The sequence below is a fragment of the Populus trichocarpa genome, chromosome 9 (genome assembly GCF_000002775.5).
Source record: "Populus trichocarpa isolate Nisqually-1 chromosome 9, P.trichocarpa_v4.1, whole genome shotgun sequence".
Taxonomy (NCBI): domain Eukaryota; kingdom Viridiplantae; phylum Streptophyta; class Magnoliopsida; order Malpighiales; family Salicaceae; genus Populus; species Populus trichocarpa.
Genome location: NC_037293.2, coordinates 4589600 through 4607077, shown reverse-complemented (window position 1 = coordinate 4607077; position 17478 = coordinate 4589600). Strand labels below are relative to the sequence as shown.

Below are 17478 nucleotides of genomic sequence, written 5' to 3'. Positions count from 1 at the left end.
TTAAGTTCTTAAGTAGTTTTAAGTAGTTTGTGTAAGAATGTGATACTTGCAAAAGGGAAAAGATGGAAAGAGTGGTTTATCCAGGGTTGCTGCAACCTCTGCCATTATCAGAAGGTACATGGAAGAATACCACAATGAACTTCATTGAAGCACTTCCTAAATCTGAAGGCATGGATACCATCATGGTAATAATAGATATAAAATATGCGTATTTTATTGCCTTAGCATATCCATTCTCAGCTTAAGAGGTTACGTACACATTTCTGGATTATTTTTATAAGTTTCATGGTCTGCTAGCTTCAATTGTGACGGAAAGAGAAAATACTTTCAAGTATCTTAGAACTGTTTAAAAAGTTGTGGTTCAAGCTATTCATGAGCTCTGTCTATCATCCTCAATCAGATAGGCCATCTGAAAGAGTTAATCAATGATCGGATAATTACCTAAGATGTATGTCTATGTATGGTCCCAAAAAGTGGTATACATGGCTGTCATTGGCATAATAGTGCTACAACACCAGCCATCACTTTGCCATTAAGATGTCTCCCTTTCAAGCATTGATGGTTATGTACTATTATAGTTCAAGATGTTTATCTGGTAGCTGTTGTGGATGGGATGTTGCAGGTTCGAATAAACATGGATCGCATTCTTCAGAGGCAGTTGGAAACAACAACAGATAAACGCAGATCTAAGAGGGAGTTCAATGTGAGGGGCTTGATTTATCTTAAATTGCAACCATTTAAGTAGACAAGAGTAGCTTTAAGAAAGAATTTAAAGCTTAATCCTAGATTCCATGGACCTTATAAAGTGGTACAAAAGGTGGAAACTGTGGCTTATAAAGTGGTCCAGGAGGAACATTAATACATCATGTTTTTCATGTTTCACTACTCAAAAAGAAGGTTGGAGATCAAGCAGTAATATCCTCTAATCTGCTAGCAGTGGACGAGTATGACAAGGCCAGAGTGACTTCTATTGCAAAAACAAAGCTGCTGCCATGGTGCTGGTACAATGGTCCATCTTATTTGAGGAAAACTCTACATGGGAGGGTCATGAGGATTCGAGCGAACAATTTCAAGAGTTTAATGCTAATTCTTAAGGACAAGAACTCATTCAAAAGGGGAGTATTGTTACTGCTCCAGTATTCAGCAACATAAGATCAAACACATGGATTAGCTACTATAATTCTTAGGGTGTAGGACAAGTAATGAACACAACAGTTATGTAAATTCTCTTCTTCTTCTTCTTCTTCTTCTTCTAAGTTACTTAGTTGTTAAGGTTGAGGCCCAGCATTATTGAACGATGTTTTTCTCCATGGCATTGACCTAATGCTGCTCTGATTCAATAATAAAAGATCCAAACTCGAAGCCGAAAGAATTATCTTGCTGTTAACAAATATTTAAATCGTAACTGTAAAACCTGTCAAGATGCTAAAAACATATTTAGTTCCCTTGGTATAAAAGTGTGTGTGTGTGTATATATATAGTTTTATTGTGCGGTTCAGTTAATTGCTTGAAAATTACTTTATACAAGAAAATTTATTTCAAAGTGATACTTTAAGCGGTGATACGAACTCTAGCCTCTGTTTTAGGGGTATTCTAATCCCTTTTCAGCCTACAAAGCTGCTGTCTATATCTTCTTTCTTCCTTGAACGTGGTTTTTGCAATCTTGACTGTTTGGAGAAAGATTAAAACAGTTATATGTGTGTATAACATCAGCATCAAGATACATTATCACCATTTTTTTTTATTCCACTACTAGTCTGTGAATAAACCACCCGGCCAGCAGCCATATCACACTGAACTGCACTCTAGTCAGGATAATCGACGATACTGGGTGTTGGATTTTCTGTATTTTAGAAAGTTGACTGAAGCCTATGCTTTCTGCAGATCACTATATCAGAAGTCAGAATAGTTCAATATGTAATTAAACTTCAATGTAAAAACGAGGTAGGCATAAGTGATTAATCATTTGAGGCCATAACAGAAGTAAGTGGAGAGTTTTATCAAAAAAGGAACAAGGACTAAATGAATGGAGAAGGAAGATCACTGAGGAGAATGGAAGAAGCTACACGGCCATCATTGACCAGCATTGTTTCATCAAACATTGTACTATTTCAACCATGTGTTTTGCTTAAATCATAAATTATACCTATGTTAATTAACCCCTCTTGGAGCAGTCTTTGTGGTGCTTTGAGGATTACTATGGTATGCACAAACCTTCTAACTATTCCAATCTACCTCTTCACCACTAATACCAGGCTTGCCACATGCCAGCTGTTAGTCTTGAGGTTAAAGAATTTTTACCTCATTAAGCCATGATTCAACGACCACAGCTGAGGATTGAGTCGATACTAGAGAAGGAATGAGCAGAGTAATCATTAGATCTATGGAAAGACAAGTTGAAATCCCCAGGCTCTTCATGACTAACTGGCATCAAACCTATGCTAGCACCATCAAGCGGTATCTCTGGCAGGCTAGCATTCCCATCCAGATATTGCCCAATTTGCCTCATGCTTGGCCTAGCATGTGGTGTAGAGAAACAACAAAGCAGACCTAGCTTCAAAACCAATTCCATTTCCTCCACCACGTAATTACCTTCCAATCTTGGATCACCTGTTCGAAGAATGTCTCCTATTTTCCAGGAATCAAGAACCCAGTCAACCAAAATCATCTTTTCTGCTGATTGTTCTGGCTCTAAAGGTTTCCTTCCACAAGCCATTTCAAGCATAAAAGTGCCAAAAGCAAAAACATCACTGCTGGTAGTGGCCCTTCCTGTTCTAGTAACCTCTGGCGCGATATATCCAACTGTTCCAACCACACAGGTTGTTTGAGGATTAGCCCCACGATCATAGAATTTAGCGAGCCCAAAATCTCCTAGTCGACCATTGAAATCATCATCTAACAGTATATTGCTAGCTTTCACATCTCTATGCAGAACAACCTGTACCCACTCTTCATGGAGGTAAAGAAGGGCAGACGCAACTCCTCTGAGGACCTGATATCGCTGAACCCAATTAAGGCTGGGTGTGTCATTTCGAAATAGGAGTTTATCAAGGCTTCCATTGGGCATGTAATCATAGACCAAGAGGAGCTCTCCCTTTCTCCGGCAATAGCCTAGGAGCTGGACCAAGTTCCTGTGCCTCAGCCTTCCCATGCTAGCAATCTCAGCAACAAACTGCTTAGTTCCTTGTTTGGAATCATGGGATACTTTCTTGATCGCGACTTGCATATTGGAAGAAGGCAATACACCTCTGTAAACCTTTCCAAAACCTCCACTTCCCACCAACTTCCTGTCCGTGAAACCTGTAGTTGCTTTGTATAAATCCTTGTAGGAGAATCTTTGAGGACCATACTCCTGTTCCCAATCTTCGCGCAGTTCTTCATATTTCTTCCTCCTTATTATAGAAGCAGCACCAGAGATTGCTACCAGCAAAATGATTGCTATTATTGTTGGGACCAGAATTATTAAATATGGTTTCTTTCTTGATTTTCTTTGAGGGGGAAGTGAAGGCAACTTTGACACGTCAAGACTTTGAGCTTGTCCGCCTCTGTTGAAGCTCCACCCCAGAATATAGTGGCTGCTAGCCACTGCTCCAGTAGATGCAGAAAAACCAACGTACATAGAATCCAACATAACAGAAGAAAGATCGAGAGGTTTTGACAAGAGAGGCAAGGTTGGTTTTGTTCTTGTGATAGGAGCAACCGTAACATTGAGTAGCTTCTCTACTTCATCATAATCTATCCACACGTGCATCACATGACCACTTATGAGAGTCAAGCTCTTATTCTCGTTTTCCTCATCTGAAAAGTAGGTCACCGGAGCAGATTCAATGGATATCAAGCTGTTTAGATCAATTCCAACGTGGCTCTCATTGATGTCTTTAAGATCCTGGCTTTGAACTGTATCCAGCTCAACTGCCAATAGATGGTTTGAAGGTAGGCCATCGGTTGTAGAATTGAGGATTCCAAAGTACTGAGCTGCCACAGCACCTGTGAAGTCCACAGATGGAGAGATTGTGAAGGCCATGCCTTGGCCACCATGTGTAGGCAGCTCAGGAACCATGGCAAACGCAAACTGGGTAGAGAATGAGAGAGACCGAGAATTGTGGAATAAAGATGTGTTGAACTGAAAAGGGAATGGCAAGAAAGCGCGGCCAATTTGCGGTTTTGAAGTGTTTGTCAGCTCTAAGAGACCATTTGGATGGATTTTTGCAATCTCGCTGAGGAGCAGGTTGGCGCCAGTGAAGCCATGATAGATGAAGTGGTTTTCCTCTTGAGCTAAGGCCAAGAGCTTCAAGGAAACAAACAGGCCGAGTAGAAAGTGCAATGTTTTGAACGATGCAATCATCATAAGAACGTGCAGAAGATTGTTTTTGCTTCTTCCGTTACACATTGGTAAAAGAACAAACTTTTTTCGCTCCGAGTTTCTCCTTATTTGTTGTTACAGTTTCAAATCTCATCACATTGCTATGACTTGGGCGGCCGCATTCGAACCTTCTCCAAAGCTTTTTCTTGGAAACAAAAATAGGGAAAACTACTTTTCAAAGTCGATACTAAAGTCTGTTGGAGATTTATCATCATTTCACCGTTGACTCCGTCTTGTAACTAGAAAAAAAATCAAATAAAATATAATGAAATGAATATTTTATGTTTATATTTAATTAAATAATTTAATTTAATTTTTAAAAAATAAAATTTCCAGAAAAAAAGGTTACATTTAACAAATAATAAATAATGACAAATAAAAAAACTTAAAACAACTCATGTTATTTTTAAAACCAATGAAAGTTTCTACAAAAATAAAATAAAAAAATAACGTAGCTCAATCTCTGATTAAATAAATATCGAATGATGAAACTAAAAAAACACGAGTTTAAAAAAAAAAAGAAAATAAGGATAAAATTTGATAGGAAAAAAATTGAAGGAGAATGAAATTGTAAAAAAAAAAGTTCAATTCTAAAAACCATCTAAAATAAATAAATATCAATCAAAAGAATAAGGATCAAATTTAATAGATGAAAAAATTAAGGGAGGATGAAGTTGAAAAGAATTTCAATTTTATAAATTATTTCAAATAAAACAAATAGTAATCAAAAGAAAAGAGACTAAACTCAAAGAAAAAACAAATTGAAGGGCTAATTATAAAATCTAGAGGGTCAGGTGTGGAAATCGAGGAGGAGAAAAAAAAAATCATTAGCACCAAACCTTAGATCCGTTGGTCATAAGTGCAGCATAGATGTAGAGGGGCTCTCAAGACAATTCCAACACCGCCTTAAAAGCCATTATTTGCCTCCAAACATCATCTTACTAGCCATAAATAACACAAGAAAAACTCATGTGCCAGTATGTTTTTATAATATTTATATTTATTAAAAGATCAAATTGTTTTTAAATCAACTTTATTATAACAATATATATATATATATATATATATATATATATATATATATATTAGTTTGAAAAGATGGAAAAGCCCAGAATGCAAGTTAATTATTTTTTACATCAGTTTTTTACTACAGTTAAGAAAGTGTAAGGACAAATAAGCCCTTGAAAATCAGTTTAATAACTCCTTTTCTTTTAAAGGCTTTTTTGTCATTTTAAAGCGAAAAAAATAACATGTGAAGATCTTTTTGCTCTTGATGAAACTGATAAGATAAATGGATCCCAGACTAAATTGATCTCAATATTTCAGTACAAGGGCAAATCTGCAATTGCACCATTCCAATGAATAACCTTGGTCAAGTATGTGTCGAGATTTATTTATTTTTAATTTAATTTAATTTAAAGGGTGAGCATAACATGAAAATTCCATTTCAACGAGGTTATTTCTAGGTGGCTAATTGAAAATGACAATTCTGTCTTTAATGCAAATGTATTATTTATTTTTGTATTTTAAAAATATTTTTTAAAAAATTTAATTTTTTTACTTTAAATTAATATTTTTTGATATTTTTAAATTATTTTGATGTGCTGATATTAAAAATAAAATTTTAAAAATAAAAAATATTATTTTAATATATTTTTAAATAAAAAATATTTTAAAAAACAATTACAACCATTTATCAACAAATCTATTCTTTGAAGGATGGCCAAAGTGGGCTCTCTGATTGAGTCTCAATGCTTAACTAAATTTTTAGTCTACTTTGGGTTTTGATCAAGAAAGAAAGAGAGGGTAAAGACGATAATAAACAAGTAAAAATTTTTGATTTTAAAAATTTTTTTAAATTTTTTTATTTAAAATTAATATTTTTTTGATATTTTTTGTTACGACCCGAATCCCGGGTCCGTGATCGGCAACGCAGGAGCGGTGTCGGAAGGACACCCCCCCTACGCTAAGCCTCAAAACGGACATAATTTATTCAAAAATACGCAGCATTTCATAATCTTTAGAAATATTATATTATTCAAAACTGATGAAACCAAAAGATAGTTTAAAACTCCTCATCAGTAGTTAAAACAAAAACAATAATTCATAATGCTCATTACATTGTCAAAATCCAAACTTAATTAAAACAAGGTAATAGTGGAGCGCCTAAGACATCGAATCAAACAGCCTTGAAAGATAAGCAAGGCATACCGACCCAAAACTGATGAAGCAGGAACACTCAACAAAGTTCACCTGCTATCAGAAACTAAGAACCTAAAATAATATTAAGAATGAGGGGTGAGTTCAACCAACTCAGTGAAGGAATAATAATTAATATATATTTTAGATATTCTTGATATTAATAGTTCGCAAGATAACTTATCTTGATATACACATACATATACATACTAAACATATCATCATAATGTAGTGGAGTACATGTCAGAGAGCAGATGACACCCGAAGGTGACCACTGTGGGATGATCAGTCTCCACAGGCTGATGCCTCTCTCACCATCTAGGTATACAGAATACTATGTGCACATAGGCTAACTACTCTCCGTTAGCATAAAGTTACTGACAAGTCCCATATCAAGGCATAATAGATATTTACAGAATCATCAGAGAAACCTATATCATATCAAATAGAATCTAGTTCGACAGATTGCGAGTGCAAATTCAAGAATAAATGAGTACTCGAAAAATAAACAACATATATAATTATTCAAGAAATTAACGAGTTGTACTCATTGTATAATCAACATACATATTTACTTATCATATATGCATATTAAAAATTATCCAACTCACTCGGAAAATATAGAACTAAAAGGAATGTCAGACGAAAGACCCAAAAATCCTATTGAGGATCGTTAGGAGAACCTACAACAATATATGAAATATACTAAAAAACAACTCAAACAAAAGATCCCAATGCATATAATAAAAACCAGGTTTAGTCTCCTAATTTTATGGACTAAAACGATAATTTTTCAAAATAGGGACCAAAATGTAATTTTACCAGAATTGGAGGACCAAAGTGTAAATACATAACCATACTGAAATTTCGCCCATAAACCATCCTTAATTCTGTCTAGAGCGAACCAGGGACATAATTGTAATTTTTATAAAGTTCAGGGACTAAAATGTAAATTCCCAAAATTGAGGGACCAAATTGAATTTTCGTCATCTTCAACCTCAAACCCAGAATTTCACAGATTACCTACTGTCATCTCCTGATTTCTAACACAATTTCACCATTTAAACAAAATCATAACTCAAAATCATCATCTTTACCTACAATCTCTCACAATCAACTAATTAACCAATTTCCCACAACAATCAACCCATAACATTCCAATTAATTCATCAATCAAACCCAAAACACAATATTCAAAACCCTAACATTTATCAAAACAGAAACTTAAAGCTTAAAGAACACACATTTATACATAATCTTACCTTTAAACTTATTTCCTTCAAATCTCTTCTCCTTCCCTTATCTTTCCTTCTTTTCTCTTCTTCTTCCTCCCCTTTTCTTCTCTTCTCCTGTCAGTTTTTCACTTTTAAAACACAGCTCTCTTCTTCTATTTTCTTTTCTATTTATATTTATCAACTCTTTATTCAATTACTACAATACCCCTTATTCATTTATACTCATTTTTAGCCTTCTAGGGCTTTATTGTCTTTTACCTACTCATTTAATTTCAAAACATCACATTTTTATATTATTATTATTATGTGCTAATATTAAAAATAATTTTTAAAAAATAAAAAAAATATTATTTTTATATATTTTTAAATAAAAAATACTTTAAAATATAACTATTACCATATTTTTAAATGATTATGGGACATGAAATGGCTAAGAAAGAAGCTTGATGTGGAGCAAGTAACACCTAATGCGTTGGCGTGGCTCTCGTCCCGTCACCTAATGGTAAGATGCAGACATAGCACACGAATTATTCTTAACATACGCTTATCCTTAAATCCGCTCCACTTATGCCTCTGGCCATTTAGCTCTCGTCCTTTTTTTTTTTTTTTTTTTGATTAAGTAGGATTTGAGTTCTATAATTTTATTAATTTTAAGAAACAATGACAAGATTTATGGGGATCATTTGAATTAACCAATCATTTAAAAAAAATATTCCCCAAATTAATTAATTATTTTAGCATAAAAAATAATATGTTTAAAATAAATTATAGATGAATAAACAATTAATCTTTAAAAATTTAAATAACATTAATTCCAAATTAAAATATTAAATGATTTTATAATTTATATAGTGAGAAGTTGAAGGTTTATAAAGCATAAAAGTTTTTAGATAAGAAAGACTCTAGACAATGTAGATTTTGAGCTTAAATCAAATGCTCGACTAAGGCTTGAGTTAATTATCATTTTCAATTGAGTGTTTCAAAATTATTTTTAGGCCTTGATTTATAGTGTAATATTTTAAGATAATGTTGTTTGAATCTTGAATATTGAGACTGTTTACAATAAAGACAAGAAATTTAACATTTATAATAAATGATTGAATTATTAATTTACAGCAACATAACCTGCTTTCTTTGTTCTTATATAATTCTTTAGGAAGTAGGTACGTACGTAGATCTATTTTGTTTATATAATCCTATTACTAATTGGACTTCCAAAATAATTATCATTTTACTGAATATTGCAGATGGAATCAATAGTTTTAAGAGCATGTTTGGGAACGCGATGCAAACCATGTTTCAAAAAATTTTAATTTTTTTTGTTTAAAATTATTTTTTTTATGTTTTTAGATCTTTTTAATGTGCTGATGTCAAAAATAATTTTTTTAAATGAAAAAACTTTATTTTAATATATTTATAAATAAAAAGTATTTTGAACCGTCACCGCTATTACAATCTTAAACAGCCGTGAATCTCCGTTGCTCGGATATGCGGTGCGCAAGTGTCCGGACTCAGACATGGTTTTCCAGAATTCCCTAGTTTGTTCACAGATTTGAAGTGTTGAAGGAACTGTAATTAATTTAGGGTAAAAAGAAGATTGAAGTCACAAAGAGCACCGGGTGGCATTTCTTTAATTTATCTAAACCAAAATGAAAGGATGTTCAAGCCTGATTCGTATGAGCAGATGGAAATGGGGTCATAGATTGCAAACTAGATGGGTGGCTTTCGCTGGCTGAGGTTTTTTTTTTTTTTTTTTTTTTTTTAACGTTAAAAAAAATGTTAAGATAACACAATTGTTTCTAAAAAGTAAATTGTTTTCTCACTAGAATGAATAAGCTAAGCTAATTTAAATAATACAAATAAAAAATATAATGATAATAGCTAAATTGGAAAACAAATTGACAAAAAAAAAAAAAATGTTCGAGGGTCGCCAATGTTTTTAAAGAAACAAAACAAATTCAATAAATTCGGTTAATTTAATAATATTATAAAAAAATCCATCAATGGTAAATAAAGTTTTTTTTGGCAATAGTTAACTACAAAAAAATAGCTATCAATATAATACCTGAGAGCAAATGAAGGAAAAGCTCGTTGGAGATTTATCATCACTTCACCGTGAACACCACCTTACCACTAGAAAGAAAACCAAGCAAAACATCACGAAGTGAATATCTCAGGCTTATATTTAATTAATTAATTTAATAAAAAAATAAAATTTCCTAAAAAAAACTAAATTTAACAAAAAGCGACAAATAGAAAGACTCAAGACAACTCATGTCATTTTCAAAACCAATAAAAGTTTCTACAGAAAAAAAAATGAAGCCCAATCTCTGATTAAATAAATACCGAATGATGAAACTAAAGAAACAAAAGCTTAAAAAAAGAGAGGAGAAAATAAGGATAAAATTTGATAGAAAAAAGTTGAAGGAGGATGAAATCGTAAAAAAAAAAGTTCAATTCTAAAAACCATCTAAAATAAATAAATAGCAATCAAAAGAATGAGGATCAAATTTAATAGATGAAAAAATTGGGGGAGGATGAAATTAATTTTTTTTTCAATTTTATAAATTATTTCAAATAAAACAAATAATAATAATAAAAAAAAAGACCAAGCTCAAAGAAAAAACTAATTGAAGGGCTGGTTTTAAAATCCAGTGGGCTAGGTGTGGAAATCGAGGAAGAGCAAGAAAAAAAATATATCGTTAACGCCAAACCTTAGTTCAGTTGGCCACAAGCATAGAGGGGCTATCAAAACGATTTCAACACCACCTTGAAAGCCATTATTTGCCTCCAAACATCATCGTAGTAGCCACATAAATAATACAAGAAAAGCTCATGTGCCAAATGTTTTTTTTAATATTTATACAAGTGCAAGCAAAAACAATATTTATAGCACTTGAGGGTCTAGCTGCTGTGGTCAATCGTGTGACTTGTTCCGCCCCCGTCCCAGGTTCGACCCTCTATGTGCACGCCTGTCACCCCCGCGGTGCCTTACCTGCTCCTGGGCTTGCAGGATGTCCAGTGGGCTGTGAGGAATAGTCGTGGTGCGCGTAAGCTGACCCGGACACCCCACGTAAATCTAAAAAAAAAAAAACAATATTTATAACCCAAAAAACTAGTTTGAAAGATGAAAAAGCCAATGCAAGTTAATTGTTTTTGCTTGCAAGTGTATATCAGTCTTTTACCACACTTGAGAAAGTGGAAGGACAAATAAGGTCTTTTTACTGACTCCTTTTCTTTTAAAGGCTTATTTGTCATTTTAAAGTGAAAAAAATAACACGTGAAGATGTTTTTGCTCTTGATGAATTTGATAACATAAATGGATCCCAGACTAAATTGCCCTCAATATTTCAGTGCAAGGGCAAATTTCACCATTCCAGTGAATAAACTTGGTCAAGCATGTGTCGAGATTTATTTATTTATTTTTAATTTAATTTAATTTAAAGGGTGAACGAAAATTCCTAGGCGGCCATCTTTGACTTTATACAAAAGAACGATCCCATTTTAGAAAAAGCATTGCGCCCTGTTAAGTATTGATAGCTAACTGAAAATGACAATTCTGTATTTAATTTTAAGAGTTGTTTATTTTTATATTTTAAAAGTATTTTTTTAAAAAATTATTTTTATTTATTTATTTTTACTTCAAATTAATTTTTTTTATGTTTTCAAATAATTTTAATGTGTTGATGTGAAAAATAATTTTTTTTAAAATAAAAAAAATTATTTTAATATATTTTTAAATTAAAAATATTTTAAAAAACAATCAAAAACAAACTTCAAACACTCCTGAACATATCAACAACTCTAATCTTGGTAGGATGGTCGAAGTGGGCTCTCTGATTGATTCTCAATACGTAACTCTAAATTTTTAGTCTACTTTAGGTTTTGATCCAGAAAGATAGAGAGGGTAAAGATGACAACAAACAAGTAAATGTAGGTTTAGTAATACGTTTATGTTTTAAAAATATTTTTGAAAAAAATTATTTTTTATTTAAAATTAATATTATTTTTAGTATTTTTAAATTATTTTGATGTGTTGATATTAAAAATAATTTTTTAAAAATAAAAAATATTATTTTAATATATTTCCAAAAAAATACTTTAAAAAATCATTGTTAAAAAACTCTTTAAAAAAATAATAATGAATAAATATAATAAATAGTAGAGATTATAGAAGTCATGTCATGCCGTAACCGACACGAAGAGCCTGTTTGGCTCTGCGGTTCACCCTGCTTTTCAACAAATTTCAATTTTTTTTTTTGCTAAAATTGAGTGCGGTTTGTACTTTTTGGATCGTTTTGATGTGCTGATGTTAAAAATGATTTTTAAAAAATGAAAAAGCATCATTGGCATGTATTTCGGCACGAAAAGCTATTTAAAAAGCAACCGCTACCACACTACCAAACACCCTCGAAATGGCTAAGAAAGAAGCTTGAGGTGGAGAAAGTAACACCTAATGCGTTGGCGTGGCTCTCGTCCCGTCTCCTAATGGTAAGATGCATACATAGCACACGGATTATTCTTATCATACGCTTATCCTTCAATCCGCTACACTTGTGCCTCTAGCCATTTAGCTCTCGTCTTTATTTATTTATTTATTTTTGATTAAGTTGGATTTGAATTTTATAATTTTATCAATTTTAAGAAACAATAACAAGATTTATGGGGATCATTTGAATTAACCAACCATTTTAAAAAAATATTCCCCAAATTAATTAATTATTTTAACATAAAAATTAATATGTTTAAAATAAATTATAGATGAATAAACAATTAATCTTAAAAAATTTAAATAACATTAATTCTAAATTAAAAGATTAAATGATTTTATAATTTATATAGTGAGAAGTTGAATATTTAAATTAGCTTATAACACACAAAAGTTTTTAGACGAGAGAGACTCTAGACAATGTAGATTTTGAGCTTAAATGACATGCTCGACTAGAACTTGAGTTAATTATAAAATATTTTTTATCAATACATGAATTAATACGCTTGATTAGTGAGGTCATTTAATTATTTTTTTTAAAAACCATTTAGGCCTTGATTTATAGTGCAATATTTTAAGATAATGTTATTTGAATCCTGAAAAGCAGTTTATATATATTGAAACTGTTTACATTAAAACAAGAAATTTAACATTTATAATAAATAATTGAATCATTAATTTACAGCAACATAACCTGCTTTCTTTGTTTGTATATAATTCTTTAGCAAGTAAATACATCTATTTTGTTTATATAATTTATTATTTATTTGATGTTTAAGACATCAATCCAAAACTAACTTGATAAACCATAAATCAACCATCATCGATTGACTTTAATCAACAAACATCACAATAATCAACCATCTTTTTTTCTTATCATACGACTTATCCTTAAATCATTTAGCTCTCATCTTTTTTTTTTCTTTTTCCTTTTTTGATTAAGTAGGATTTGAGTTCTATAATTTTATCAATTTTAAGAAACAATGAAAAGATTTACGGGGATCATTTGAATTAACCAACCATTTTTAAAAAAATCCCCAAATTAATTAATTATTTTAACATAAAAATATAATATATTTAAAATAAATTAGGGTGGAATAAGTAATTAATCTTAAAAAAATTAAATAACATTAATTCTAAATTGAAAGATTATAAGATCTTGTAGAGAAGTTGAATGTTTAAATTGACTCATAAGACACAAAAGTTTTTAGATGAGAGAGACTCCAGACGATGTAGATTTTAAACTTAAATCACGTGCTTGACTAGGACTTGAATTAATTATAAAATATTTTTTTATCAATGCATGAATTAATAGTCATGATTAGTAAGGTCATTTAATTTTTTTTTAAAAAATATTTAGGGCCTTGATTTATAGTCAACCAGGATGGATTCATCATGCATGCTAAGTTTAAATATAAATAGAATAACTCTTACAAGTCCTCCTTGCCTCTGGGCTTCCGGTCTGCAGGGAGGGCGATTATTCCATGGTAACAGCTCACAAGATACAAGTGGTTGGAAAAAATTGCACAAATGCTACAATCTTCAAAATTCTGCGGCACCTTCCTCTATATTTCACATCGAACAAGTCTTAATGTACATATTTACGTAATCAATCCTCCATGAAGCATTGCTGGTTCAACGACCACCGAGGATTGATTCAGAGTCGGACAAGGAATATGAAGAAATTTCACCTGATGATAGGCCTCAAGGGATTGTTAAACTTGCTCTTGTTAAAACTTGCTCTCTAGGCTTCATTGCTAACTGGAACTAAACCAATTCCTGCACCGTGAAGTGGTAAATCAAGTAAAGTAGCATTTCCATCCATATATTGCACTGCTTGCCTCATGCTAGGTCTAGCTGCTGGAGTGCGGTGTGTACAAAGCAGGCCTAGCTTTAAGACCAACTCCATTTCTTCCTCTACGTGGTTACCTTCAAATCTAGGATCAACTATCCCAAGAATGGCACCTCTCTTCTAGCATTCAAGCCAGTCAACCAGAACAACCTCCTCAAGTGGTCTTTCTGACTCTACAGGCTTCCTTCCACATGCTACTTCGAGCATAAATGTCCCAAAAGAAAAAACATCGCTGCAGGTAGTTGACTTTCCTGTTCTAGCTATCTCTGGTGCAAGATATCTAACTGTTCCAACCATATTGGTTGTTTGGGGAGTTGATCCATGATCATGAAACTTAGCAAGCCCAAAATCTCCTAGCCGTCCATTAAGATCGGCATCTAATAGAACATTGCTAGCTTTCACATCTCTATGCAGAACAACCTGTTCCCACTCTTCATGGAGGTAAAGAAGGGCAGATGCTACTCCCCTGATGACTTGATATCGCTGCGCCCAATTAAGGCTGGGTGTGTCATTGCGAAATAGGAGTTTATCAAGGCTTCCATTGGGCATGTAATCATAGACTAAGAGGAGCTCTCCCTTTCGCCGACAATAGTCGAAGAGCTGGACCAAGTTCCTGTGCCTCAGCCTTCCCATGCTAACAATCTCAGCAACGAATTCCTTACTTCCTTGCCTGGAATCATGGGATACTTTCTTGATCGCGACTTGCATATTGGAAGAAGGCAATACTCCTCTGTAAACCTTTCCAAAACCTCCACTTCCCAGCAACTTCCTGTCTGTGAAACCTGTAGTTGCTTTGTATAATCTTTTTAGGAGAATCTTTGAGGACCATACTCTTGTTCCCAATCTTCGCGCAGTTCTTCTTTAAGGAGACCGTCAAGGAATGTTTTAGCTAATTTGGGGTCGGTATTAATGTTACCATCTGTAGGCCAAAGAGCTTTAATTTGATGAAGAAACTTCAGTGTGAATCATGACATCCTTTACGTTGTTACTAAAATTACCATCGGGTGGTTTGTTGGAAGATGATTCATGAACATCAGCATTAAGGGCTGCTATAGCTTTGATTTTGTCTCCGACTCCATCATTGCCTTGAGCCTTATGAACGTCTTGCAATGCTGGAAACGTAAACGTAACATTGTCGCAAGTGCTATTAAAACTTGACAAGAAAGGCTCGTTCCCAACAGCCGAAGAGGGGTTGTTGGATGATGATTCGTAAACATCAGCATTAAGGGCTACTGTAGCTTTGATTTTGTCTTCGACTTCAACATTGTCCAAAGCCTTTTGAACGTTTTTCCAAAATTGACAATCAGCTGACGTTTCTTTTATTAAGATTCTTATGTAGTTTTAAATAGTTTGTGTAAGAATGTGATACTTGCAAAAGGGAAAAGATGAAACGAGTGGCTTATCCATGGTTGTTGTAACCTCTGCTATTATCAGAATTAGGTACATGAAAGAATATCACAATGAACTTCATTGAAGCACTTCCTAAATCTGAAGGCATGTATACCATCATGGTAGCAATGGATATAAAATATGCCTATTTTATTGCCTTAGCATATCCATTCTCGGCTCAAGAGGTTGCATACACATTTTTGGATCTTTTTATAAGTTTAATGGTCTGCTAACTTTAATTATACCAGAAAGAGACAAGATACTTTCAAGTATCTTGGAACTGTTTAAAAGGTTGTGGTTCAAGCTATTCATGAGCTCTGCCTATCATCCTCAATCAGATGGACCATCTGAAAGAGTTAATCAATGATCAGAGAATTACCTAAGATGTATGTCTATATATAGTCCCAATTAGAGGTATTCATGGTTGGCACAATAGTGCTACAACACCAGCCATTACTTTGCCATTAAGATATCTCCCTTTCAAGCATTGTATGGTTATGTACCATTATAGTTCAAGATGTTCTCCGGTAGCTGTTGTGGATGGGATGTTGCAGGTTCGAATAAACATGGATCGCATTCTTCAGAGGCAGTTGGAAACAACAACGGATAAACGCAGATCTAAGAGAGAGTTCAATGAGGGGGGCTTGATTTATCTTAAATTGCAACCATATAAGTAGACAAGAGTAGCTTTAAGAAAGAATTTAAAGCTTAATCCTAGATTCTATCGACCTTGTAAGGTGGTACAAAAGGTGAAATATGTGGTTTACAAACTACTGCCACCAGAAGGAACATTAACACATCATGTTTTTCATGTTTCACTACTAAAAAAAAATTGGGTTGGAGATCAAGAAGTAATATCCTCTAATCTGCCAGCAGTTGATGAGTATGGCAAGGCTAGAGTGATTTCTATTGCAAAATCAAAGCTGCTACCATGGTGCTGGTACAATGGTCCAACTTATTTGAGGAAAACTCAACATGGGAGGATCATGAGGAATCGAGCGAACAATTTCCCGAGTTCAATGCTAATTCCTGAGGACAAGAACTCATTCAAAAGGGAAGTATTGTGACTGCTCCAGTATTCAGCAACATAAGATCAAACACATGGATTAGCTTCTACTAGCTTTGATACCCGCGCGATGCCGCGGGTCATTTTTTTTGCATAAAAAATATTAAAAAAAATAAAAATTTAAAAATCTTGGGTTTTTCTGCAAAGTTATACCCAAGAATCTTGGGTTTGGCTGCAACGCCTGACCTAAGAGTAATATTTATAATATTAATAATAAAATTAAACTTGCATGACCCAAGTTTAAGTGAGTCTGGCTGTAACACCGGACTCAAGAATATTGGATGTGGGTCTGGCTATAAGGTCGTGTCATAAAAGTATAATAATTAAATAGATTAATTAAAAAAACAAAGAAAAAAAATCAACAGGAAGGAAAAAACTAATGAAGAAAAAGAAAAAAAAACATTGAATTAATTGGGTCAACCTTTTAAACCAGGTTATCCCGTAAAACCTGGGATTTGCGTCATGAAAGTTTGATAACTAAATAGAAAAAAAAATGACGGGTTTACATAGAATTAACCGGGTTAACCCATCAAACCAAGTTAACTCGTCAAGCCCAGGATACGTGTCATGAAAGTATGAAAGTCTGATAATTAAATAGAAAGAAAATTAACTTTAACAAACTAAACTAAATGAAAAAAATAACTCTTCAAATCAGGTTAACCCATCAAACCTGAGATTCGTATCATGAAAATCTGATAACTAAATAAAAAAAATTTAACATTAACAAACTAAATCAAACAAAAAAAATTCATTAAAAAAACAAAAAGAAAAAAAAAGAAAAAAACAGTTATATAATATAATACAATATAATAATAATTATAATTATAATTATAATGAAAAAACGTGGGGAAAATTAAAAAAAAAAAAAGTGGGGAAAGCTAAAGC

The 17478-nt window shown here is 32.9% G+C and overlaps 1 protein-coding gene and 1 long non-coding RNA gene across 3 annotated transcripts in view; both read right to left on the bottom strand.

Moving 5' to 3' along the window:
• Positions 1-2023: 2023 nt before the first annotated feature.
• The window catches only part of LOC7478733 (L-type lectin-domain containing receptor kinase SIT2-like), a 49638-nt gene continuing 34183 nt past the window's right edge, over positions 2024-17478 (bottom strand). The window contains exon 3 of one of the 2 annotated variants that reach the window (XM_052455970.1): positions 2024-2992. In XM_052455970.1, coding sequence (XP_052311930.1) covers positions 2318-2992 — 675 coding nt within the window. In that variant the 3' untranslated portion in view covers positions 2024-2317. Of the gene's footprint in view, positions 2993-13675; positions 14888-17478 lie in introns of those variants that run through there. The other variant, XM_052455971.1, reaches the window with a different exon arrangement.
• Positions 6425-7921, bottom strand: LOC112328690 (uncharacterized). Its single transcript, XR_008060172.1, has 2 exons — positions 7825-7921; positions 6425-6637 (listed from the first exon to the last, which is right to left on the bottom strand). It is a non-coding gene; the product is annotated as an uncharacterized LOC112328690 (long non-coding RNA).